This window comes from Dreissena polymorpha, chromosome 2, assembly GCF_020536995.1.
Source record: "Dreissena polymorpha isolate Duluth1 chromosome 2, UMN_Dpol_1.0, whole genome shotgun sequence".
Classification (NCBI taxonomy): Eukaryota; Metazoa; Mollusca; class Bivalvia; order Myida; family Dreissenidae; genus Dreissena; species Dreissena polymorpha.
Genome location: NC_068356.1, coordinates 30,964,909 through 30,992,532, shown reverse-complemented (window position 1 = coordinate 30,992,532; position 27,624 = coordinate 30,964,909). Strand labels below are relative to the sequence as shown.

At 34.5% G+C, this 27,624-nt stretch overlaps 1 protein-coding gene across 2 annotated transcripts in view; it reads right to left on the bottom strand.

Annotated features, from left to right (window-relative positions):
- Window positions 1-656: 656 nt before the first annotated feature.
- The window catches only part of LOC127866460 (coiled-coil domain-containing protein 33-like), a 35,769-nt gene continuing 8,801 nt past the window's right edge, over window positions 657-27,624 (bottom strand). The window contains exons 10-27 of one of the 2 annotated variants that reach the window (XM_052406978.1): window positions 26,052-26,143; window positions 25,261-25,381; window positions 24,278-24,410; window positions 23,269-23,298; window positions 21,228-21,361; window positions 19,961-19,981; window positions 18,432-18,503; window positions 16,626-16,916; window positions 15,362-15,409; window positions 10,347-10,501; window positions 9,469-9,592; window positions 8,392-8,521; window positions 6,659-6,747; window positions 6,011-6,206; window positions 3,308-3,384; window positions 2,863-2,973; window positions 2,402-2,521; window positions 657-2,051 (exon numbers count right to left, since the gene is read on the bottom strand). In XM_052406978.1, coding sequence (XP_052262938.1) covers window positions 1,995-2,051; window positions 2,402-2,521; window positions 2,863-2,973; window positions 3,308-3,384; window positions 6,011-6,206; window positions 6,659-6,747; window positions 8,392-8,521; window positions 9,469-9,592; window positions 10,347-10,501; window positions 15,362-15,409; window positions 16,626-16,916; window positions 18,432-18,503; window positions 19,961-19,981; window positions 21,228-21,361; window positions 23,269-23,298; window positions 24,278-24,410; window positions 25,261-25,381; window positions 26,052-26,143 — 2,001 coding nt within the window. In that variant the 3' untranslated portion in view covers window positions 657-1,994. The remainder of the gene's footprint in view (window positions 2,052-2,401; window positions 2,522-2,862; window positions 2,974-3,307; window positions 3,385-6,010; window positions 6,207-6,658; window positions 6,748-8,391; window positions 8,522-9,468; window positions 9,593-10,346; window positions 10,502-15,361; window positions 15,410-16,625; window positions 16,917-18,431; window positions 18,504-19,960; window positions 19,982-21,227; window positions 21,362-23,268; window positions 23,299-24,277; window positions 24,411-25,260; window positions 25,382-26,051; window positions 26,144-27,624) is intronic. The other variant, XM_052406979.1, reaches the window with a different exon arrangement.

Below are 27,624 nucleotides of genomic sequence, written 5' to 3'. Positions count from 1 at the left end.
GAAGGCAACCGTGCTATCCGTTTCACCATCGACGAGTGTATTCTCGATTGTTAACATAAGTAGTTTTTGGTGCGGATAAGTGATTCTAGTGCACGTGCATAGCATTGAAGCATAGTCAAAGAAATGGTCACGTTCACAATAAGCTTGCACGTTCAATTATTCCAAAACACATCAATCAAAGGGTTGAGCAACATTGGGTTTATATTTCAGAGGTAAATAGCGCATGGTTGCGTACATAATCAGCATACTAGTAATTCAATCATGGCACTTTAAACCAATTGACAGTCTTCGATAACCTGAAAGGTGGAGCGATCAATGTTTCAATGTTCGTATGCTTCTAAACATATTTGCAAGTACAAATTTTCATTATTATTTTTTTTAATAACAGCTTGGTCTAGGATGATACATCTTAATGAAACGGGTTGCGCGTGATCATATTTGTGGTAATTTCTATTATAAAATCCTATGTTCTGCACAAAAGTAGTGTCTTTGTTTCATGAAGCATATTTTTTATTATGTTGCACTTTAAGTTGTTCGTAATAAGTGCATTTCATAACAAAACAAGTGTTCAACTATATCGTTTAAATCTTTACAAACGCACAAGATTAATATGTATTGAATACATGTAACGAATGGCCAAAGTCAACAAACCCTCATTGCTTATTGATGTTTGTTTATTATAACAAAAGACGTGACATCAGTCACTATAAAACATTGTTCATATGATACATAAAAAACATTTCCTGTACAGTAATGCACATTTTTCATCGAAACGGACTTGAACAATTGGTAAAAACATGCGGAGAAATTACAAAACAAAATGTCACAAATAATGATCCTTAAGTCGGTGCGCATTTCCGCCTAGCTCAACGAGAGCATTAAACAAATTAATGTGTTGTGTTTTTGTTCGTTTGAATTACAAACATATGTAAAGAATGATGTGAACAGCTGCTTTATTATAGAAATGTATTGTAATTATTGATATCATACAATGAATTTCAAAAAATTTTTCATTCGATAATTGGCCCATACTGCACAAACCGATGCAAATCACAATGAAATGATTATTGCTCAGTTTTCAGTCTATTTAGTGGTCAACCCCATTATTCCTAAACAATACAAAACATGGGCTGATTAACTACTAGATACAAATAAAACATTTAGCAACAAAAAGTAAAAGAACATAATTATTTAATTTAATTTCATGTTCTTAAATAGTTCAACAACATTATCACAGTTTGGTTAACAAAAGCAAAAACAACAAAACAATAGCATGGTGCATCATTCTAATTAGAAGTGAACATGACAGTGTAAACTTGTTCAATGTATTTAATGAATTAAAAAAAAAACATACATAATTTGAATACATGCAATTTTGTGAATGATAAAAAATATCTAAACAATTAATAGGAAAAGAACTTAATGAGCTATTGCGCACATGGCAGTCTGCCAGATACACAGATAGATTGATTATCATGTCAGATTTTCTTATACCATTATATAGCTTGTTTTGTGCAAAAAAGGAAAAAAAAGCTTTTTGGATTGAAACAAGATCAATTATGACAATAATGGCAATCAGAGTGTTTTCTATGAGAGACTAATTTTAAAGTGACCAATGCTTTAATTCTAATTGAAAAATACTGAAATATTGTGTTAATATAATATAATACATTAGAAAAAAACAACAGAAAAGTATATTGAATGTAAGATATAAGTAAAAGACTTCAGGACTAAAACAATATATCAGGAATCCAGGCTGCAGTGCACATAGTCAAGTTAACAGACCAAGCATACATTTTGATATTATTTCTCTGTCATGCAGTTAAATGTGCGTTAATACCAGACAAGCGTAAGTGTGTATGTATGTAATGATGTTCACATCCATCCAGTTATATGACTCAACATTCAGTGGTCACAATCACAGGTCAGTATTATCTCCCTTGTATTCCATGCACAGTTGCCTCCCTTAAACCCTCACAAAATTAACTCCCCTATCATCGGTACACAGGGGACAGGCGTTTCAAGGAAGACTTCCCATGTCCGAGTTCACCCTGAAATAAAAGTGCTAAATATATCAGCCTATATTTGACAATAGTAATTAAATACATGTAGATTGCATGTGTAGCATAACAAACCATTTATATAAATGCTACTGGTCAACATATGGTACAGGTTAACATGAAATATATATATATGCAAGTATTTATTGAATCATAATGCATGGCATGTGTTGTTTTTTTTAAATTAAACCCAGATACAATAAAGACCATTGAATGTTCATGCTCTATTTACTACATTATTTGGGTTATACTTGCTGTTTATTTATGGTTAGAAAACCAATGAAAAACTACTACCCCTAACTTTTCATCTCAAAAGCCTTGCCTGTGAATGAAGAACTTACAATGACTGGATAATCGTGGAGAACCATTCCAGCTGACCGACCAAATCCGTGTTCCGCTTCATTGAGTTTCAAGTTCAAACCGGCTCGCTCCTTTCCCCAAGAACGAGCATTCTCAGCGAGCTGCAATCGAACAGGTTTAATTGAAATACGTTCTCATATGTTAAAATAAAAATATCCAAGCATGAGTATATGTGCAGTGGGACCTTAACCAAACAAATGAAAACAGTTTTTAAGCCCTTTTAAATACCACATAACCAAATCAATACTTTGCTACAAACAAGCAAATATTTCCTTTAATTGCAAGTAAGCTGCACAGTTAGTTCACAATCGGGTCTTGTTTGGTTAATGTTTGCTTTGCATTCTTTAAAGGAGGTATACAATATCTGCACACAAGAAGAATTATATTTTTTATAAAAATGTAAAAGATTCCAGCAAGCTAGAAAATAAATTGAGTGCCATACCTGTCTCTCGAGTGCTGCAATTCTCCCCTCCGCTTTCTCTAGGGCCTGGTACAGTTCCATTTTCTCAAGGTCATCATTTGGATTTCCTACCCCTGCTGTCCGCAGTTGCAACTGTAACGCCAACAGTCAAGACCAATAAAACTCATACCGGTAACTTAAGTTGGGTCTTAAGCTACATGGTTGTGATGGAAAGATATTAAGTAACTTATTTTGATTCTTTTGAAGTCGCTTAGACAATCAAATAAAATAACATATCTTTCTAGATTCAATATTAAAGGCTTCATTTCAAACCCTAAGGTACTGATGAGTAGCAAACAGCATGAAACCTGAACAGACTGCGAGTTACTCGCAGGCTGTTCTGGTTTTATGCTGGTTGCATGTAGCCATTTTCACTATGTTCCTGAGTGGGGAAGGGTTAAATAACATGCAACTAAGACTGGCCTACCCTGAGTTCATCTATGGTTTCCCTGAGTCTCTTGTTCTCCTGCAGTAAGACCTCATTGGCATCTTGAGAGGCCTTGTCTGTCAATGACAGCAACAGTTTCAGTGGAAGTTTCAAGTAATGACAAACGTAACAGTAATAAAAACAAGAGCACCGCCTTGCGGGCGCAGACTGCTCATCTATTTTCTTTTTAAAGGTGAAGGGACTCTCATTTTCAATCACAAAGGAGGGAGGGGTGGAGTGAAGAAGGGTGCATTGTGTGGGGGTGTGGACATTTATTACATTATGTTCCAAAAATGCAAAAAAAAAGGAAAAAAAAAAATCGGGGGGTGGGGGGGTGGTGGGGGGGGTGGGGGGGGGGGGGGTGGGGATTCTTGGGTGCGATGGTTGGAGGGTATTTCAAACATAAAATAATAAAAATAAATATTTGTGTTTTTTAACAGTTTCAAAAAAAAATTGGGGGGGGGGGGGGGTGAGGTGGGGGGTATAGTGTGAGGGTGTGGTGGTAATTTGTGAGATGATCTTTAAAAAAAAAAAAAAAAAAATTAGGGGGGGAGATTCAGGTGGGGGGTGGGGGGAGGGGGGGGGTGGGGGGGGATTCTTGGGTGCGATGGTTGGACGGTATTTCAAACATAAAATAATCAAAATAAATAGTTTTGTTTTTTAACCGTTTAAAAAAAAAATTTGGGGAGGGGGTGGGGTGGGGGGGGGGGGTATAGTGTGAGAGTGTGGTGGTCATTTGTGAGATGATCTTAAAAAAAAAAAAAAAAAAAAAAGGGGGGGGATTCGGGGGGGGGGGGGGGGAAGGGGGGGGCACGGGCGATGGTTTGGGTGGAGTCTATTGTGGTATGTCAGGTAAGAGTAGTTTTGTCAAGGTATCAATCAAATCTAATCATAAATAAAGAAGTGATGGCAATTTTAGCATAATTTAATAATTTGACCTTGAGAGTCAAGGTCATTCAAAGGTCAAGGTAAAATTCAACTTGCCAGGTATAGTAACCTCATGATAGCATGAAAGTATTTGAAGTTTGAAAGCAATAGCCTTGATACTTAAGAAGTAAAGTGGATCGAAACACAAAATTTAACCATATATTCAAAGTTACTAAGTCAAAAAAGGGCCATAATTCCGTAAAAATGACATCCAGAGTTATGCAACTTGTCCTTTTACTGTACCCTTATGACAGTTTGCGAGTGTTCCAAGTATGAAAGCAATATCTATGATACTTTAGGGGTAAAGTGGACCAAAACACAAAACATAACCAAACTTTCAATTTTCTAAGTATAAAGGGCCCATAATTCCGTCCAAATGCCAGTCAGAGTTACATAACTTTGCCTGCACAGTCCCCTTACGATAGTTAATAAGTGTTGCAAGTATGAAAGCAATAGCTTTGATACTGTAGGAATAAAGTGGACCTAAACACAAAACATAACCAAATTTTCAATTTTCTAAGTATAAAAAGGGCACATAATTCTGTCAAAATGCCAGTCAGAGTTACATTACTTTGCCTGCACAGTCCCCTTATGATAGTTAGTAAGTGTCCAAGTATGAAAGCAATAGCTTTGATACTTAAGGAATAAAATGGACCTAAACACAAAACTTAACCAAAATTTTCAATTTTCTAAGTATAAAAAGGGCACATAATTCTGTCAAAATGCACGCCAGAGTTATCTAAGTTTGCCTGCCCAGTCCCCTCATGATAGTAAGTAAGTGTACCAAGTTTGAATGCAATAGCATTGATACTTTCTGAGAAAAGTGGACCTAAACGCAAAACTTAACCGGACGCCAATGCCGACGCCGACGCCAAGGTGATGACAATAGCTCATAATTTTTTTTCAAAAAATAGATGAGCTAAAAAGAAATAATTCTTAATGAATTAAACATTTATATAAAATCCCATTATTTCAACAACCAGATTAAACAGACATTTCTAGAATAACTGAATTATGCAAGTTTCTGTGTAAAATTAAAATTGATATCTGTGCAAGTAAAGCTTTTTTTATACACACACTTTCCATACCTTGTTTGTTACAAAAGAGGTGCTTCCCATACTTTCTATAAACACAACACCTGTTTAACCGTACTTTTCTGATAACACATCACCTGTTCTCCTGTACCTTTCTGATAACACAACACCTGTTTCCCTGTACCTTTCTGATAACACAACATCTGTTTCCCTGTACCTTTCTGATAACACAACACCTGTTTCCCTGAACCTTTCTCATAACACAACACCTGTTTCCCTGTATCTTTCTGATAACACAACACCTGTTTCCCTGTCTTTCTGATAACACAACACCTGTTTCCATGTACCTTTCTGATACCACAACACCTGTTTCCCCGTACCTCGCTGATAACACAACACCTGTTTCCCCGTACCTCGCTGATAACACAACACCTGTTTCCCTGTACCTTTCTGATAACACAACACCTGTTTCCTCGTACCTTTCTGATAACACAACACCTGTTTCCCTGTACCTTTCTGATAACACAACACCTGTTTCCCTGTACCTTTCTGATAACACAACACCTGTTTCCCCGTACCTTTCTGATAACACAACACCTGTTTCCTCGTACCTTTCTGATAACACAACACCTGTTTCCCTGTACCTTTCTGATAACACAACACTTGTTTCCCCGTACCTTTCTGATAACACAACACCTGTTTCCCCGTACCTTTCTGATAACACAATACCTGGTCCCCCTACCTTTCTGGTATTTAGACCTGTCTCGGTGGTGTTTCTCGAGCACTTTCTCCATCTGCTGTATGACATTCTCCTGCTTCTTGCAAGCCTCCTCCAACTTCTTCAACTTCTTGAGGCGCTCCTGCAGCTGGTTTATCAGTGTCTGCTGGCTCTTCAATGTTTGCTGAGTCTTAAGGAAGTTCTTCTCTTGGTCATTTTTCTGAATTTTGAAAATATTTTGAAAATATACAAAAGTATAAAAACTGTCTGAAATTATCCATAGTAAATATGGTTTTCTTAAATTAAATACGGTACGTTAAATTATGCCACTTTAATCAATTAAAGTATCCTTTTAGGTAATATACTGATAATTTAATGAGAAATAAGATATACATATGTTATGTTTTGACCTGTTTCATTTTTTAGCTGCAATAGATTCCCACTACCTTTTACATTGAAAGAATCACCTTTATCTTTGATAAGGATTACCATTGAATACTGTCCAAGTCCGGTATGTTTTAACAGGTTGTACATTGGCAAATCCATCCAATTTTTTGTTTTTATCCTTTTGTATAATTTGTGCACTGAGGAGAACTATTTGTTTTTGCTGTTAGTTCTCTAAGCTTAGCTAGTCAGAATCCATATTTGCGTTGCTTATATGCAATATTCTACCTTAATAAGCTCATTCTGTGCCTTCTGTAGTTTGTCCTTGTATGCTTTCAGATCCATGGTCTGTGAGGACAAGGTCTGTTTTATAGCAGCTGAAATAGTTGACTTAGGTAATTATTAATAACTAAAGCTTGGGAACATTACATGACTTATATTCCATCATTGGTGTCTCAGCAATGTTAAAGAGCAAATGACTAGTACGATGTGGATCAAAATGGATGAAATGCCCTATTTGAAGGTGATGAAATATTTGAAGTTGCAATATACTTTAATCACCTGAGAAATGTGGATGTAATATTTATATAAGGTGATCCAATCATAAAGTAGCTGGAATAAACTCAACAAATCAATTTAAAGTGTTCTATTTCAATTTATGAAGAATAGTTACGTTCTTAGCATTTTGCATTTTTCAGCAAAGCTTTTCCTTATACAATGATATTTAAAATTAATGGACAACACAAGAATCCTTTTTGAAATTGCATTGATCAATAATTGTAGTAAGTTGAAAATTTAGTAGGATAAAATGGAACAAAGAAAGTTTATTTTATATGTTAACTCTTGTATAAACAATGTTAAGTGGCAAAATAAAAAAAGTACAGTAATACATCATAAAAATATGTAATTTTAAATATATGATAAAATGTCTCCATTGAAACAGTGAAAACAAACGTAAATAAAGTCTTATGCACATTATTTTGGCAGGCAATATATTTTTCTTGAATGTTGTGGGAGGGAAGTTTCATTGCAATAATGTTTCATATTAGCCCTAGGCAAACATAACTGTCAACTAAATTTAAGAAGCATAAATTATTAACTTAAAATAAAAATGATTTATAATGTACACATGTCAGTGAGCTGTGATTTGTGTCACAACTATTTGTAATATAATTAATAATATAAGTACTGCAATTATTCAGAGCCAAATATAAAGTTTCACTTTCACATCTTATTATCATTTATCTATGTCAGATGTCAATTTATTTGCTAATGACATGCCTTATAAGTTTGCAAACATCGAAAAGAAATAATTTACACCCACATCACACTATATGCATATTCAGAAAAGTATTTGTCACACTACACAAATTATATATTATCATTTAGAACTGATGTGGCTTTTCTAACATTTATCACTTTCGTTAATTAGTTATCATTAATCAACTGATACTTAAAAATAGCTTTTTTTGCTCCATAGACGTCATTAGATTGATTCATATCAATTAAAAGGACAAACATTATGTTTTACCTAGTTTGAACCAATTCATTCAAATTTAATTGTTGTGACAGAATTGTTTTATGACGTTTTATATGTGAACATAAGAAATGTTCTTAAAGCATGTTTGTACTATCTGTATATCAATTATTTTGGAATTTAAGAGACATAGTAACTTAAAAAAAAATGAAATCGAAAAAAAATCGTTATTTAAAAATGTTTATCAAATACAGGTGTTTACTTTTGCATTATTGTTTAATATTTGTAATCTTAAAAAATAAATAAATGAAAGTTTATGCAAAGCATGTACTGGAAGTTTTAGGCTGTACATGTACATCCAGAAACAAATAAGCTCTTTGTCAGAATCCCCTTTTTTTTCTAAATGATGCTGCTCTTTTACTTTTCTCCTATTCAACATCAACTTTAATACATTACAGTATCATACTTTTTTTTTAATTGTTAATACGCCTCATTGCTACTTGCTGAAATTGTTCCAACCAAGTATAAAGAGGCCCATTCATACCATATCTGGAGAGGACTTCAGGTTTGGTCAGCCCATCCAGCTCCGAACTGTCAATCATGAGACGACTGGCATCGTTATAGTTGGCCAGGTCACGTCGCAGAGAACTGTTCACGTTCTCCAACTCTTGTATCTGTAACAAAGTATTCACACATTTATTAGAGAAATATCTTAGGATGCTGCAATTTATTAGGAAATGATCTTGAGAGAATATAGCAGTCTGCTGCACCCTGCTTCTTTTTGCTTCCCCCTCCAGCCCCTGTGCAATGGTCTACACCAATTGAGCGAAAGTCTTTTGAAATTTAATATTTATTTTTTTGTAAATATTTTATAACAAAATAAAAAGACTGTGCTATAATAATTCAATCACACATGTTTAAAATGGACTTACTTGGATCAAGCAGTTTATTAGGAAATCATGAAAGGTCAAGAGTCTTGTCCAGATTTCCACCCTGCCCCTCTTTACTAGCACCCTGTACCTTTGTTATTATAATTATTTCCCATATTTATATGATATAATTATTTTAAATATAATTATGCTTTTGTAATTTTTGTCCATCAAAATTATTCATAAGTTGGTTCAATTGGTCTCAATTTAACTGTCTTTAAAAAAGTTGGTTTAAGTCTTCTATTAAATTGTTCAAAGAAATTTCAAATAACAATATAATAGCAAGGAAAAAAAACACTCACATATTGAAAGAACAGTTCAATTGAACGAACCAAAAAGGTTACAGAGCATATTCATTAACACATGTAAAACCATTTTAAGTTAACTAAAATGGAAAAACAAGAGTAGATCTATAGACAAATATACACTGAAACAATTTTTTGAAATAATCCTCAGCTGTTGGGTGAGGGTGCGAATCTCTCTAAAGACATCTTAATGCATGTGTGTAAAGCATCTTCCCACATTAGCCTGTGCAGTCCGAAAAGGCTAATCAGGGACCACACTTTCTGCTTTTTTTGTCATTTTTTTGTTTAAAAAAAGTCTCTTCATAGCAGCACTACACAGGCTAATCTGGGACAACACTTAACACACATGCATTAAGCCCAGTTTTTCCAAGGTGAGACTTAATCAACCTGTCTTCGCAGCGTGAGAATATCTGCGCCCATCTTGTGTACAGCATCCCGGTAGTTGCCAAGCTCCTTGGTCTGATGGTCCAGCAGCAGGAAGGAGTTGGCGTCAACATCATCACCCTCGATACTACAACATGCAAAACCAGAAGAAAGTTGTAGGATCTTGGCATGTGGAATTGGTATAAAAAATGAAATGTAAAAACGACTTTTTTAGAATATATTACTATAGGTAGCACTGCTAAGAGCACACTCACTGGTAGTGTATGCCTTTAAAACCAGTGAAGTAAATACATACCTAATTATTATTGTATGTAACTGTAAGCAAGCATCAAAATAGTTTCATATGTGACATTCTTCAATATGTATGAAAGCATTTCTAAATCAGAATCTACTCTACCAATGGGTGCAATCTGAGGAAGCAATGATATAGATCCTTAGACCACAAAAGATTTCGATCTCAACATCTACAACATATTATCAACTTCAATCATTGACCAATAAGGATCTTGTATTATTTAAACATTAATCTTTTTAATGTTTTATTCAATATGAATCAAAGATTAAGATTAAGATAGAACTTAAAATGTTTGAAGCCAAGGGGCCTGAATATAAAAGTAGGACGTATCTCTAAGGTATGCGTGGCTGCGTGGTTTCTAGGAAACTTGGCTTAGTGCATGTGAATAAAATGTTGTCCCAAATTTGCCGGTGCAGTTTGGACAACCTTTTTCCAGTTTAATGGTATATTCATTTAGAGGAAATTCCTTTATGGCGAAAAATCCACTTTTAGAGGAAAGTGCTGTCCCAGATAAGCCTGTGCATATTTCCCAATCTGGTATGACACTTTACACACATGCTTAAAGAGGCTCAAAAGTGTGACGTACCCCTCAGGTATGCGTGGCTGTGTAGGCTGCTTGGCAGTGCGTGTGGGTGTGCGGGGCTGATGGGTGCCCCCCTCCCCTGGCTGGAAGATGTACTGGTAGTCCGGAAGAATGGACTCCATGGCTGTGAACGGGGGCATCTCACCATCCTTGATGGGCTGCAAGGAAAACATGCATGTCAATTATCATCAGGCTGGATGCTTGTACAGACAATATAATAATTTGAAAAACTCTAAAAGCCTAACAGGCTTCATTACATTCCTTTTATTTGTATCGACAGGTTAGTCATAAAGATATTCCTTAACCCTTTGCATGCTGGGAAATTTGTCGTCTGCTAAAATGTTCACAGTTGTCTGATGAATTTCTAAAATTAGCATTTTCTTCGATTTTTTCAAAGAATACTATCAGAACAGCAAACAGTTTGGATCCTGATGAGACGCCACATTCTGTGGCGTCTCATCTGGATCCAAACTGTTAGCAAAGGCCTTCAAAATTTGGTGAAAGAGTTACCGATCTAAAACATTAGACATGTATTGTGACTGTTAACAGATATACTTGATTGTTATCCATCAAGAAATCTATGTTTGCAAAAAGTATTTAGTCATGACTGTTATTTCGATTGTTTGTATATAATGTTAACTTTATTTATATTTTGTACAATATTGAATTTGTTCAGTCTCTCAATCAGTGGATAGGTCCTTTTGAAGTACCAGATTTAGCAGGAACAATCAAAACATAAAATAAAAGATTTTAACGTAACTATCATCATAGCTAACAGTTGATAATCTTATTTATCAAAATAAAGGTAATTTGCTTTTTTAATAACATAATCCAATGGCTTGTGAAAGAAGATTTATAACTTCAATAAAGGAAAAACTGTTATGGTATGTCTACAAAAAGAAATGTGTGCCAATCCAACAGTGTGAAAACCTGGATCGATATTTGGTATTTATTGAACATACAAGACATTTCAAATACTGTTTACTGCAGGTCAACTCTCATAAACTTGGTTTAGGTAAACCTTTAATTGAACATTGAATTATTATGGCTTCTTTAAATAATGATAAATTGATGCTCTTTATGTTCTTCTCTCAATTACAAAATGATAATTACATAATCAATCTATTGTGGATATCACATATGTTTAAAAACTGTATATCTTCCCTGTTTAAATATGATAATTATATTTGTTTCACCAACATATGTATGAATCAAGAATACTTATAAATCAAGAAATTCATTTTTTTAAAGAATGTCTTCAATTTTGGGTAAACCTTTTACTTTAACTTCAATTATATGGCTTCTTGAAATAAATTATTAATTTATGTTTTTTAAATTCACCTTGCAATCATAAAATTATATTAACAAAATAAGTTTTATTGTTGATATCACATACGTTCAATAACTTACATGTATCTCCCCTGTTTAATTATTTGAATTATATTTGTTACAGTAGAGTTTGTCTAAATCCAAAATATTTATAAATCCAGGCATACATATTTTGACAAAGAATGATTAAAATACAAAGCATTCTGCTTGTAGAGTTTACTTTTTATTGGACTCAATAACAGTGAGATGTTGATCTTATATGAATTAAAATCAACACTATTATTATTATCAAATATCTATTTATACGAAAACAAACCTCCTCAAGCTCAGCCGTATAAGGCCTATAATAATCCGTGGCCATGTTTGTAACAAATTAATAAATAACTAGTTAGCACATAATAAGTAATCACCATGCCTTGATTGTGACGTTTTGAAACCCAATACCTTAAGACAATACCCATTTTGTAAGAGCCAGTTTACCGTTTGTATTTATAAACACTGGTATTATCTGAAATTATTCAGTGACCTAAACCCAGGACTATAAATCTGATCTGCAAAAACGTTATCTAATTTAAATGGCAGTAAGAAAATAGGATATCTGAAAACGAAGACAAATCTTACCGATGCTGTAAATGGTCGATAATACATAGTCGCCATTATGAAAGATTTATTCAGATATCCAGGTAAGAACACAAGTATTTACAAACACATTAGTTACTTCGCTTCTATAATGTCCAATTCATCCACAGAATTTCACCATAAATCTCAAATGAATCCTACAATTTGGAGCTGATCAATAATCAATAATCCCGATCAATACCAGTAAGACACTCTCCTTTTAAATTGCTGTAGATAACCTTGGTTCAGCCAATTAACTTGAATTGCTCTTCAAATCTGCACTACCTGCCAAGTATTCTGGTCTAATCTTTGCCAAATTGAGACCAAAAACAGGGCAGTCTTTAGATTAAAATGGATTACAAGTGTTTTATTTGTCACACTTTTAATGTTTTATTGTTAGACCATCCGTTAAAGACAACTTTCTATACATGAATACAGTAAAAAAAGTCAACTCAATAAATATCTTTTAAAATATGAATGTGACATCTATCTGTAAGATTAAAATTTAATTCAAATTTAGAGGTGTACCCTAGAACATGAAAAGCAATGATGGCTTATCAATAGATGATTCAGAAAATAGATGAAACAGTTTAACACTCAGAATGAGGGTACTTCTTTAACAGTACTGACCAAAGTGAAAAGATGTTTACATAGCTGTAGCTAAGGTAAACAATACTGAAAAGGTTCATGTAAACTGCATGAAGTCAGATTTCAGTGATTGCACATGGTAATCTGACTGTTTGCTGTCAGACATTAAACATTTGTTCAGTGTGAATGATGAGATTTTAGCTTTTAACAAATTTATTTTTTATCATAGTTAAATTTAGTCTCAAACAGACACTATATTCATTTATTTTATGCTCATTATTAAATAAAATATGTATTTCTTTGAAGTTTTAAATGTCAAAATTGAATACGTGTCATCTGAGTAATTAAGTAACAATAACGAGCAACATATTAACAAACAAATCATTATTGCAACATAGAATTGTTTATTCAGTCCGTGTAAGTGATATTAATACATTGAATAAGATGTGCATGTAACAAATGTTCATGTATAAATATACCATTGTTCATAACTTGTCTTTTTCATGCATGTGCCAGTAAAAGTCGCCGTTTTGTTTCACATATTTTATTTGAGCCTAGCTCTGTGAAAAGGGGGTTTAATGCATGTGCTTAAAATGCATTCCCCGATTAGCCTATGCAGTCCGCACAGGCTTATCAGGGACAACACTTTTCACATGGATTTTCGACAAATATAATCTTCCTTTAAACAAAAATACAATAAAAGCAGAAAGTGTCGTCCCAGATAAGCCTGTGTGGATTGAACAGGCTAATCTGGGATGACACTTTACGCGCATGCATTTAACCCACTTTCCTTAGAGCCTGTCTCATGTATATACTATAATGCACTCAACTAAACACTGTAAAAGAGTAATGCTGTAATAATGTGAACAAAGTACGAACGATCTGCAACTCTCTAGCAGTATACCTGTGGATAATTTACCATTTTGCAACTTTCATTTAGAATAATCATAATTGAATACATATATAAACAACACCAACTTCCAATAAACAATAATAAAAAAAACAACAACAAAAGAACAACAATCAACATAGTACCATATAACGAAGGTTGCTATAAGCCTTTTTTAATAAACTTATGGAAATAAGAGGACAAATTTGTAATTTTGCTAGCTTTAAAGTAACATAGATACTCAAAATGAACGAATATTTTGCAAAATATTTGGTAAAATAAAGTTAACCCATAACAAATCAGTGTTCCTTGTAGCAATAGCCAAACTTTCAAAGCTAGATGTGTTATGGTAACAAATATTTAACGAGATACAAAATGCTTGTTTTGTGTGTGTGTGTGTGTGACATTCCATGTTCATTTACCGCCACAATATCCAAACATTTACGAGCGAACAAGAGACTGGCTTCGGGCAGCATCTGAAGAGCGATGTATTCATAAATACTACGTTGTGCTTCCAAAGCTGCCCTAAGCCAATCTTGGGTTTGCACATAAATGGTTTGGATATTGTAGTCGGAAATTCACATGGAATATGCAAATTGATACAAGATGTTTTTTACACTTTATCCCCTACTTTGTTTCATTAAAAAAAGATGCAATTATTCATACTATTGGTCTCGAAATAAATACTTTCTGGGAAACTTTCACAGTTCATAACTTTAAATTTAATTATGACATGTCAAGTGATTGATAAAGGAATGTTGTGGCAATTAAGGGATTATGGGGCAATCTCTTGATTAAAAATGGATTTAGGCAGTGCCATGTCATATTGGTTTGGGATATCCTGTCTGATATTTATTTATACTTTTACCTTGCATTTTTGCCTGGTAATGTAATGCTTTAGTATGAATAATTTAAATTGTAAATGTTATTGCAATACAAAATACTGAGAAAGATATAAATCCCAATTTAATTGAGTCATTTCATGTAATGCTATTGGCTTTTGTATCTACCATGTGTCACCTAATTTACTTCTTTAAAAAATAACATGAATATCATGCTTATATTTTAAATAAAATTAATGAAATTAATCAAGGTTATAATTATTAATTAACAGACAGACATCAAGCAATGCATTAGAATATTTTTTATCAATAGCAATTGTTAGATAACAACATTTTCAATTTTAGCAACATCAATTTGATTTATTGTCAACTGGTAATTATAATGATGTAGGCTAATAAATATTAAATGTCCGGTAGTTCACATCAACCATACCAATAAACAAGAAACTCCAAACATAGTTGTGGTTGCAATAAATTGATATTCAAACAAGAGGACCCAGAGGATCCTCAAACGCTCACTAGAGAAACTGAAACGTCGACGTTCAATATTCGAGATGTTTGGTTTGGAGCTACTGTGACTAAAGAGGCATTAAATGAACAATTTCAGCTGAAGAGTACAATATGATGTCTTTTCCCAATATTTACACCTTCTTTTACTCAGGTAAGCTAAAAAACAACATGCATATTAGCACACAAAAACCACAAAGCAAACCAAATAAGCCATGAACAGTTGCAGTAAACAAAACCCTTACTGATTCAGTGTGGTAATCTTGTTCATATAGGGTCTTGGTCAAGAGTGGCTGGTAAAAGAAGTGAACATATAACACAAATCACACATGCATAATATTACAATCATGTACTTTAGTTTAGAGTGTCTCTGGCTTTTGAATGATAATTATGATTATGTGAAATCCTTTTAATGATGGCTCTTATCGCAAGGTCATATGTTGTCAACTACCTATCCCGAGGTCCCTGGTTCAATACCCACTCATGTAGCATTCTCAGGATCTTTTATAAGATACCAAGCATTGGTTCTACCCAGAAAATGGACTCGACACTCAATGGGCTTTCAATTCAAACAAGCTAAAATAGATACTAAATCTCAAATTTATATAAGTCTTGGTAAACAAAAGCAGTCAATAGGAATCCTAACTACATATTAGGCTTACAAAGACATTTAATATTCAATACTGAATTATACACATGCTTAAATCATGGAGTCTTGAGAGATGCAAAGAACACAAATATAGTGGTATACAAGTAGAAGTCTGATTGTATCTAATATTGGCTAAATGAATTGGAGAGAATGATATGTATGTAATTCCCTTAACCTTAAGTATCTCCTATCAATAATTCATTGCACAAAGACAACACATAGAAAATGAAGGAATAAATATTGAATATACTATGAAAGATGAAAGACTACTATAAGCACTTATGGCCATTAAGAAAGCAATACCAGCAATTTACCATGCAGACCTTAAATTATTAAGTCAACATTACTATATTACTTGAAAAGTCCACTGAGCTTGAAGAATATATGAGAATAACTTAAATAATGGCAATAATTCAATTAATAATACATTAACCTACTTTTTATAAGTATGATCAATTACAATAATTTTTTAATTGGACATAAAACTATAAATTAATGTTCAAACATGGTGTTTAACCTTTACACATGGGCTATTACTAACTTATCATAAGACAATTAAATTGCAAGAGCACTTTACAGAAAGCAATGCTGAGCATACCTTATAAAAATAGATTGATTTTATTCATTAATTGACCTTTGCAAAGAAAAAAACATCCAATTAATTTAATAAACATGTCACTAGATTTAAATGATGGACATGACACTTGATTTATGTTTCCATATGAGTACACTCAAAATCCGATATACCATGCTCCATATAATGGAGAATCCTTTATAACACATTTTTATATATTGTAATTGGAATTTTCTGCTGAAGACACTAAAAAAACAAAAAAATACAAATATATATATACACTCACAGACAGTGGCCTTTTCTTGACTCTCTGCAGCACGTATTTTCCCGTATTGTATTGCTCCAGATCTCTAGACCGGTCTCTCTTGTTTTGTCTGAAGTCAGGAGGAGTCTTGGGTGTGTGTGCAGGCGACAGAGGGGTCTCTGGCATCTGGGTCGCAGCGGGAGGGCGACCTGGCTCTATTTTAAGAATGTCTGGGGAATCCCCACGATAGTAGCCTGGCACGTCTGACGGTGGATACAGGTCTAGTGTGGGGACATCGTCCAGGTTGCTAACGGCAACCATAGAATCTGGGGTCTAAAGGAAAGATGGATAGTAAGGTCTGCATCATCTATACGGATGAGCTCGTGTTAAATACTAAGTACTTCTTAATGACAGTGCTCTTTCATTTAAAAGACACAGGTCTTACTTTTTAAACATTACACTAAAATATCCAATCATACAGATCAGAAAGGATAATATTAAAGATTATCATATTCTTTATGTGATGAATTGGAGTAACATTAAATTCAATTTTTGATGATAGCTGTTTGCATTAAATATTTGGTTAAAATGATAAAAATCAACAACAAAATAAACTCATACACATTTCAACTAGTTTCACTAAATTCAATCTTTTAATGCAAAAAGAAGGATGTACAGCTCATAGAATTTATTGTAAAAATATCAATTAACTCTTCATTTGATCATTAATGGAGCATGTCTAATCTTAACATTTCAATTTAATTTAATAATCAGATGTTCTGGTTATTGTTTAAGTCTAAACCTACTAATTTGCTGTTGCAAGTAATGCAAAACAAGTCCATAATGTATAATTGAAACTAGAAAATGTGTCTGTACAACAGTGATGCCTCCAAATTCAGCTTTTGTCTGAAACCTCCATAACAACCATAACTCCTGTTGTGTAGAAAATATCCTAACCACAATATGGCAGTGCACACATTCTTGATATTTTTGTAAAGTTTCAGCTCTATTATAGCAGCAATATTTTATTATTTATGGGCCACACAAATTAAAGAACAAGAGATGCGTTTGTCAGAAACACAATGCCCCCTAATGCACCGCTTTTTTTTAACTTTGACCTTGAAGGATGACCTTGACCTTTCACCACTCAAAATGTGCAGCTCCATAAGATAAACATGCATGCCAAATATCAAGATGCTATGTTCAATATTTCAAAAGTTTTTGCAAACTTTACTATATTAAAGTTTAAAATTTTTGACCTTTGACCTTGAAGGATGACCTTGACCTTTCACCACTTAAAATGTGCAGCTCCATGAGATACACATGCATGCCAAATATCAAGTTGCTATGTTCAATATTTCAAAAGTTATTGCAAAACTTTACTATATTAAAGTTTAAAATTTTTGACCTTTGACCTTGGAGGATGACCTTGACCTTTCACCACTCAATATGTGCAGCTCCATGAGATACACATGCATGCCAAATATCAAGTTGCTATGTTCAATATTTCAAAAGTAATTGCACAACTTTACCATATTTAAGTTTAAAATTTTTGACCTTTGACCTTGAAGGATGACCTTGACCTTTCACCAGTCAAAATGTGCAGCTCCATGAGATACACATATATGCCAAATATCAAGTTGCTATGTTCAATATTTCAAAAGTTATTGCAAAACTTTACTGTAATATTGAAGTTTTGAGACAGAATGACAGACAGACAGGCCAAAAACAATATACCCCCGATCTATCGATCTGGGGGCATAAAAATGTCAAATATAAAATTAATAAAAGGGTCCACAATGCTGTCCAACTGGGTCCATCACAAATTAGAAGGGGGATAACTCCTACCTCAGTTGTGATTAGCCTGAGGATCAAACCAACCGTAGGCTGGCGTCCATCAATGGTCGACATATCAGAACCCTACAAATATATAACAGGATGCTCCTGTTGTAATAAATGACATAATATGGCATATAAATATGTATGTTGTTTAAATCTTTATTCAGAAAAATGGTGCAGAGCAGAAATGAAAATGGATTACTTCTGATCTTGAATTGTAACCTTGAATTTTCACTGTAGAACATGAGAGTTATACCACCAAGATTTGCCTTGTCATGATAAATTATAATCAGATGAAATCATCATTCAAAAGTTCAAGAGTGGAAATGAAATATAAACAACACCAAAATCTTTTGAAAAGTTTCTTATACTTTCTGGTATACAAAGTGAACAAAGTTATAAATTACAATATTTTAATACATAAATCTGCAAATCAAAATTTAAATATTATCAAGGAAGTTAAAATATAATATAAACTTCTGATTATGTGGAAGCTACACAGTATTGGAAGTTAATTATCTATCAAGCAGTTTGTGTTAATTAAAGCATATCAGTTAATTCAATCAAAACTAATTCAATGTATTTTCTTTTTTTATTAAAAGCTTTAAAAGATGCAATTATATTTCTTTACCAAGGCATACACATAGAACCTTCATACTGATAGAGCAAGGTAACTCATGTATACATATTTAAATTTATCCATTTACAATTACAGTACTTCAGTTTGCAAGTATCAAGGGAGACCACTCAGAAGTAATAGAGAAGAGTCTTGCTAAGTTCACACAAGTTACCTTCTCTCCAAAAATAGTGGTCTTAATTAAACAAAAAAGCATGGTTAACTATTTCAGTTTTTGAACCGAATTTTGAAGGCCTTTGCAAACAGTTTGGATCCAGATGAGACGCCACAGAACGTGGCGTCTCATCAGGATCCAAACTGTTTGCTATTCTGATAGTATTCTTTTAACAAAATCAAAGAAAATGCTAATTTTAGAAATTCAGCAGACAACATTTTAGCAAACGACAAATTTCCCAGCATTCAAAGGGTTAAGCAATGTATTTGAAAAACTGCAATAAACATATTAATACTTTATAAGGCTGAATATGAGTTAGTGACTAAGCTTTCTAACAACATTAAGCTCATTATTAAACAATTATTCAAAAGTACGTTTTTCATTACCTAAATTGTATATTATTTCTTCATTTCAATTATCGGGAAACAATACTTTACAGTTTCAAAAGTGCTACATACATATGTGCACATGCTTTATTTCACCTGGTCTAAAACCATTTATACAACAGCACACAAATCTTGATGTTTATTGTTGCATTTGATTAGAACCATGATATTCCAAATGGAAAGTCATTTTTATGTAAAATAACTTATGTTTGATATGGCTATACAAATTCCAAATGAAGAACTGCAATGTTGATTTGCTGAGCCAAAATAAATCTTCCTTCCTTCAATCAAAACACAAAAAATAAAACGAATTCTACTAAAAATTAGCAAGCAGTGTTATAAAACTGCTACATGCATGTACCTCAACCCCCAGAACATAAGGCTGGAAAGAGCAAAATGGTCAGTCAAAACTGTGCTATCCAACATTCATACATTTTGCTCTGCAGTATTACTGATAATAAGACTTTTAAGGTCTTTCTTAAGTAACTGAAGATTCCAACTGATTCTAGAAATGCTCTTTTTAAATCAATATTTATATTCTTGAAATCATTAAAACATAAAGCATTTACAATTGTAATCATGCACAATTCAGAAAAGTACTTTTACTACATCCACTAGATTTAGATAAAATTATCAGCTTATATAGTTACACATTATCATTGAAGCCATTTTTTTTGGGCTGAAAAAAGTTTAAAGTTTTTTTCAGAGCTTAACTGAAGCTTCACATGAATTAATTGAAAAACTTGCACATATCAAGAGGCTTCTTAATGACTGCATCATGCGAAAATGGGTCTTATGCCATATGTGGCCAGCGTAGCTCCAGACCTGCCTGAGGATTTGCACAGTCTTATCAGGAGATACGTTATCCAATAATGAGACCACAAAATAACTGCGAATTTATAGAGGGCAGGGTAGCTCCTGGCCAGACTGTGTGAGTTTATAGAGGGCAGGGTAGATCCTGGCCAGACTGTGTGAGTTTATAGAGGGCAGGGTAGCTCCTGGCCAGACTGTGTGAGTTTATAGAGGGCAGGGTAGCTCCTGACCAGACTGTGTGAGTTTATAGAGGGCATGGTAGCTCCTGGCCAGACTGTGTGAGTTTATAGAGGGCAGGGTAGCTCCTGGCCAGACTGTGTGAGTTTATAGAGGGCAGGGTAGCTCCTGGCCAGACTGAGAGTTTATAGAGGGCAGGGTAGCTCCTGGCCAGACTGTGTGAGTTTATAGAGGGCAGGGTAGCTCCTGGCCAGACTGTGTAAGTTTAAAGAGGGCAGGGTAGCTCCTGACCACACTGTGTGAGTTTATAGAGGGCAGGGTAGCTCCTGGCCAGACTGTGTGAGTTTATAGAGGGCAGGGTAGCTCCTGGCCAGACTGTGTGAGTTTATAGAGGGCAGGGTAGCTCCTGGCCAGACTGTGTGAGTTTATAGAGGGCAGGGTAGCTGCTGGCCAGACTGTGTGAGTTTATAGAGGGCAGGGTAGCTCCTGGCCAGACTGTGTGAGTTTATAGAGGGCAGGGTAGCTCCTGACCACACTGCACAAATGTGCATGTTCGTCTAGAGCTACGCTGGATGAATATTACATAAGACCCTTTTTTGTACAATGCAGCTAAAATAAAAATATAGACTGAGGAGTACCTGAATGGGGACGTCATTGATACGGAGGCCATGTTTGGCGCGGTCCGCAGTGAGATGTTTGTACATCTCTTCGTCCATCAGGATGGCTGAGAATGCGATAGGGGAATGCATGCGCCAGAACTGGTCAGGCATCACTGGAATGTGGCAGGTGATGGAAAAAATTGGTACATTACATGAGAGTAAATAAACATGATGAGCATTCTCGTGGCAAGATTACTCAGAAAATAATTGAAGTATTACATGATTGAACATTGTTGTTGTTTTAACATGTCTGTCATGTGTTATAGATAAACCAATTAGAAACATTCACTCTTAAATTGAGATATGTGATCAACTTTTTTTATTACGGTCTATTTAATACAACATAATGTAAAGCTGTACAAATATTAGAATAAATAAAAACAAGTTCAATGAACACCATGACCGAAATCTGCTAAATTATACTACAGTCTACTCTCGTTATCTCGAAGTCGTCGGGAACACAGAAAAAATATCAGGATAACAAGTGTTCAAGATATCCGATTAGGCGTTTTCAAAGAAAAAATGAGATGCGAATTTACCTTGTTTTTAACATCTAAATACCTGCTAAGTGGTCTAACTAAAGCCGTCACCATGTGGCATAATACTCTCTACTACCCTATGTATTACCTGATATATACGCATTTTTACGAGGCACGTGTTGAATTTGCTATTTAAATGCTTAAAATGACGTTTTAGGTGTTACAAAATTGCATGAACACATGCCGTTAACATTTTTCTAAACTGTCTAGTAAACATCCGGTAATGTTGCTATTTAAAGTTATGATGCAATTGACGTCAAATTCAATTGATTAGATTTTCAAGTAAGCCATGATAATGACTGTTGGAGTTCAAGGATAGAACAAAGTTCTGCAAATTTGCGACGGTTTATATACGCAAAATATTACTCAATGTATTTGGGAAATTATGTAAAAACAATAAGTCTTTCCGCCTTTCTGCAGGCTGTGTATTAATTGCAGTCACCGTTATTGCAGTTAAATGACAGTTAAAGTGACAGGCCTTACTCAAGTGTTAATGGCTAATGACATTACACACGTGTGGTCATTGATGAAATTAACAGATCAATTATCTACGGCACAGTATCGGGAGCAGCCGGGCAAAGCGGAACGGCAAAGTATCAAAGAACAAAATTTCTCACCTTTGCTGACACTGGGACAGTTATTTGCACTTCGAGATAAACCACAGTAAATACATGTAAAATCGGGACTCTGGACAAATTTTTATATGGAGATAAAGAATTATTGGACATACCGAAAATCGAGATATGAAATATTTAATACTATTGATAAAGAAGGAAAATAGTTGGGACATTGAGCTTATTTCGACATATCAAGAAAATCGAGATATTCGATGTCGAGATAACGAGAGTAGACTGTATAAGCAGAACACTCTAATCAATCGTGTATGCCTGTTTGAGCAGAATAAACCAAACCCCAAAGAAAATGCATTTAAATTAAAAGGAACTTTAGATTTCTTATAAAAAAGAACAGTCAGTAAACCAAATCCAATGTGTCATACTTTTATTGTACATACATTTAATGTTACTCTTATGTGAACTTTCATAACTTGATTGGAGAAAATAGCAACATATATTGCAGGTGTTACAATTAAACATTTTTTGTAAATTGTCATTCCACATTTACTAAAGAAATGATTTGTAAGTAAAACTTAAAAGCTTATTCTAAAGGAAAGGATTTTACAAATGAAATCTGTATAGGTTGTTAGTTACCAATCCACCTTATCACTTCTTGGTTAGATCACATATTCACTCAGATTTTATCAAAAGGCAAGACACCACTATATTTATCATGTTAGAAAAGGCGCTCTTTTTTATATAATGTAAATCCATGTATTTATAATTTAAATACAAGATAATTTTAATTTTGTTTCTGAGAAATGGTAGTATGGCTACTATTTAAGGAGCTTTTTGTTACATAAAACTAACATTTATTTTTTAGTGCTCTGTTCACAGCAAAGAAACATACTTATAGATTAGTATTACCTTTCTTAATGTTTGCATTCACTTTCACTGCTAAAATAAAATTGGCAATGAGAACAAAACAGGATGGCACAATTTCTTCAATGAAAAAGTCTAAAATATGTTAATTACTTTTTTCTCCTTTAATTTGTTCACATATATCGGACAACATATGATGGTTTAAAGATAATGGCATTGTTTTCCGTATAAACCTATTCTTCTCTTTGTAGTGACCAATACACCCCAACATCCCACCAACACTGCATGTTGTAAAATGTAGCAAATTGTAACAATTAAACGTTGCACCCTATGTTGTGAGTAGCGGTATAGTAGTTTTGACCCAGGGGCATGATTGTTTTTAGTATATCATAAAACCATGTTACATAACAAATATTCATGCTTTAAACCATTGTGATTTCAGATATATTTTTTTGTTATTTTCCAATATAAGTGTATTCAAACTATTTTCCAATGTCCACCTCATGGTCATGAATGAATACTATCAACCAGAGAGCTACTATACAATATTTACATACCAAATCAGGAACTTGTTTTTGATGAGATTACATTTTTTGCAAATGAAGTCTTTTATAGGAATAATAGTTATTGAACATAAATTATAAGTAAGAAAAGGGACATAACTTGTGTATGAAAATTAGCCCAACATGAAACTTTATTACTTACCTAAGATGATTTATGATTATTGGTCCAGCATAGTTTTTAAGTTTTCCCTAATATACTTTATGAATGTTTACACGGGCCAAGCATGAAACCTAAGTTATCACTAATATGCTTTATGAATACATGGGCCCTGCATGAAACCTAAGTTTTCACTAATATGCATACAACTTAAGTTTTCACTAAGATGCTTTATGAACACTGGCCCTGCATCAAACTTAAGTTTTCACTTAGAAGCTTTATGAACACTGGCCCTGCATAAAACTTAAGTTTTTACTAAGAAGCTTTATGAACACTGGCCCAGCATTAAACCTAAGTTTTCACTAAGATGCTTTATGATCACTGGCCTCAGTACCTTCAGCAGCCACATAGTACTCTATGACAAGGGCAGCTCCGGGAGTGAACAGGGTGGCTTTCTCACGGTGCTCCACAAACAGATAAGGGTGATTCCAGACTGGCTGCTCCTCTGGGCGACCCGGGAGGCTGAGCTAAGATACAGAAATAATTGAGTTTATTTTGATTGCATGTGTGTAAATTGTTGTCCCAAATTAGCCTGTTCAGTCTGCACAGGCTAATCAGGGACGACACTTTCAGCCTTTTTGGAACTTCTTCATGAAAAGGAAGTCTCATCTTAACAAAAATTCAGTTGCGGTGGTGTCCCTGATTAGCCTGTGCTGACAGCATAGGGGTGTCCCTGATTAGCCTGTGCTGACAGCATAGGTGTGTCCCTGATTAGCCTGTGCTGACAGCATAGGGGTGTCCCTGATTAGCCTGTGCTGACTGCATATTGACTTATATTTACTCAGGATTTTGAAATAGAGAAAACACAGAACATCTGATATAAATAAAATGGTCGATAAGAAGCATTTTAAAGTTTAAATCTTGCAAAAACGTGGGAGTGGAAAGTTGCTTAAAATTGATTAACACAAACCTACATGAGTGGTTTCAATGTTGTCTATAGGTCATTAAAGAATCAAGAAATTATTCCTGAGTTTAATGACAGTGCAACAATATTCAAAAAGTGATTTGTATTTGGATGTTTAGACTTTTAAAGTGGCTTTGTCTTTAGATGTATACAAAATGTACCATTTTATATAAAGTTTAAGTGTTGAGGAATATGGTGGGGAAATCGCATATAAGCACATGCATTAAATGCCATCAAAGATCAAACTATGTAGCTCTCATATGCTGATCCATGACAGCTCTTTCGGCATTCATTAAATTTGCAGCCACACGCGACTTTCTTAAAACCCTAAAAAGCAATAAAGATTTACACCCAACATGAAATCAAAGCTTAAAACCCAAAATGCAATAAAGCCAGTAGAGATGTTCATCTACCTGTGGGTGACCATAACTTGAGCGCTCAGTTACAGCAAAGTTGGACGGGTGTGCTGCTGGGAAGCTGATGTTCTCCATGACAACGCCAGTGTTCCGTGGATGACTCAGCAGATTGTCGCTCCTAGACACGACACGGAGAAGAAAACCATGTTAGCCTTGTTCTGGGAAAACAGGGTTTATTGCAAGTTTGTAATTGTCCTAGATTTTCCTGTGCAGTCCCCACAGGCTAATAAGGCACAACCATTCCCACCTAAACTGGATTTTCAATAAGAAAATACTTCCTTCGAACAAAAACTACCGTAAAAGTGAAAACTGTTGTCCCTGATCAGCCTGTCATTGCACAAGCCAATAAGGAACAACACTTTACCCTTGTACAGTCAGACCAGTTTTGCAAGAGTGTAGCTGTTATCATGCAAAACCTTTTTTGTGTGTGATACAATTTTACCAACAAGAGGCACCTAGTGTCTGGTCAATGCTCCACTCGCTTATCAATTATAAAGTGTCTGAAGCCTGCATGAAGGTAAACTGCCATGGATAAGATCATTGTGCTGTGCCATTGTAGCTTAACTCTTAGAACTACTTTGTTACGAATTAAAAAAATTACTTGGCTGGTTTTTTTATTAGAACTTGTTCAAGAATTTAATTTGTTTAAAGGTGTGTTTTTTTAATACAATACTTTCTGTGTGGCTGAATGTCTTTTAGTATGTTTTATAATGTAATGTCAGTGGACAACACATTTTATTAAGAAGAAAATGAAAATTAAATAGATTTGTGTACAGTTTATAACTCACTTGTAGTTGTAGTAGTCAGGAACGATTCTAGCCACTGCTATTAGGGGACCCAGTGGTGTCTTGATCACCCGCTGCACTGCCATCAACAACACCTAATATACACAAAGAGTGATTGTCACAAATCTTTATATCATAACAACATTTATCACATGCTATTCCCTGTTTCCCATGTAATACAACCATTACATATTTTTTAATATTTTTAAGTGTTTTCATTGGCTTAGTTTTGGTTTATTGACCAATCGCATTTTGTTATTTTGCTGAAATGACGTTGCAACATTAAATGACGTCACGAAATGTAAACAACATTCGGGATTAATCATTATGTTCGCGTAAATATTTATTTAATTTGCTCATTTAAAAGCATGTGATAAAAAAAGATCTGACACTCGTTGTCATATCATACCATATTTTATTAAACTCGTCCAGGAAATTCGTTAGTAAGCTCGCCAAAGGCTCGCTTACTAACAAAATTCCTGAACTCTTTAATAAAATATGGTATGATATGACAACTCGTACCAGATCCTATATATATGGTGATTTAAAAATATTAAGTTGGTTTTAAAAAAAAGAGGGCTTAATGCATGTGCTTAAAGTATCCTCCCACATTAGCCTTGGCAGTCCGTACAGAGTAATTTATCCCCTTGTCTGGGATGATACTAAACTCATATGCATTGAGCCAGGTTTTGCCATAGCAAAGCTCGTTTGCTTCACTTGACCTTGAACTGTACTGTTCTTCTAACCTGATAATCAGTAATTTCTGTAGAAAATGAGCTAAGTCTTGTTAAAAAACTACCCAACAAACTACACGAAATCGCGAGTATAGCATAGAAAAATATGAGCCGCCCGCAGAAAAGAGGGCTAAATGAAAGTGCGTTAAGTGTTGTCCCAGATAAGCTTGTGCAGTCAGCTTATCAGGGTCGACACTTTCCGTCTGAACTGGATTTTTGCCAAAAAAATCATCCTTTCACTGAAATCTAATAATATGAACAGAAAATGTCGTCCCTGATTAACCTGTGTTAACTGCAAAGTCAAATATGGAACAACACTGTACACACATTAAGCTCCATTCCACCAGAGCCAGACTCAGACACTGTACACACATTAAGCTCCATTCCACCAGAGCCAGACTCAGACACTGTACACACATTAAGCTCCATTCCACCAGAGCCAGACTCAGACACTGTACACACATTAAGCTCCATTTCACCAGAGCCAGACTCAGACACTGTACACACATTAAGCTCCATTCCACCAGAGCCAGACTCAGACACTGTACACACATTAAGCTCCATTTCACCAGAGCCAGACTCAGACACTGTACACACATTAAGCTCCATTTCACCCGAGCCAGACTCAGACACTGTACACACATTAAGCTCCATTCCACCAGAGCCAGACTCAGACACTGTACACACATTAAGCTCCATTTCACCCGAGCCAGACTCAGACACTGTACACACATTAAGCTCCATTTCACCAGAGCCAGACTCAGACACTGTACACACATTAAGCTCCATTTCACCCTAGCCAGACTCAGACACTGTACACACATTAAGCTCCATTTCACCAG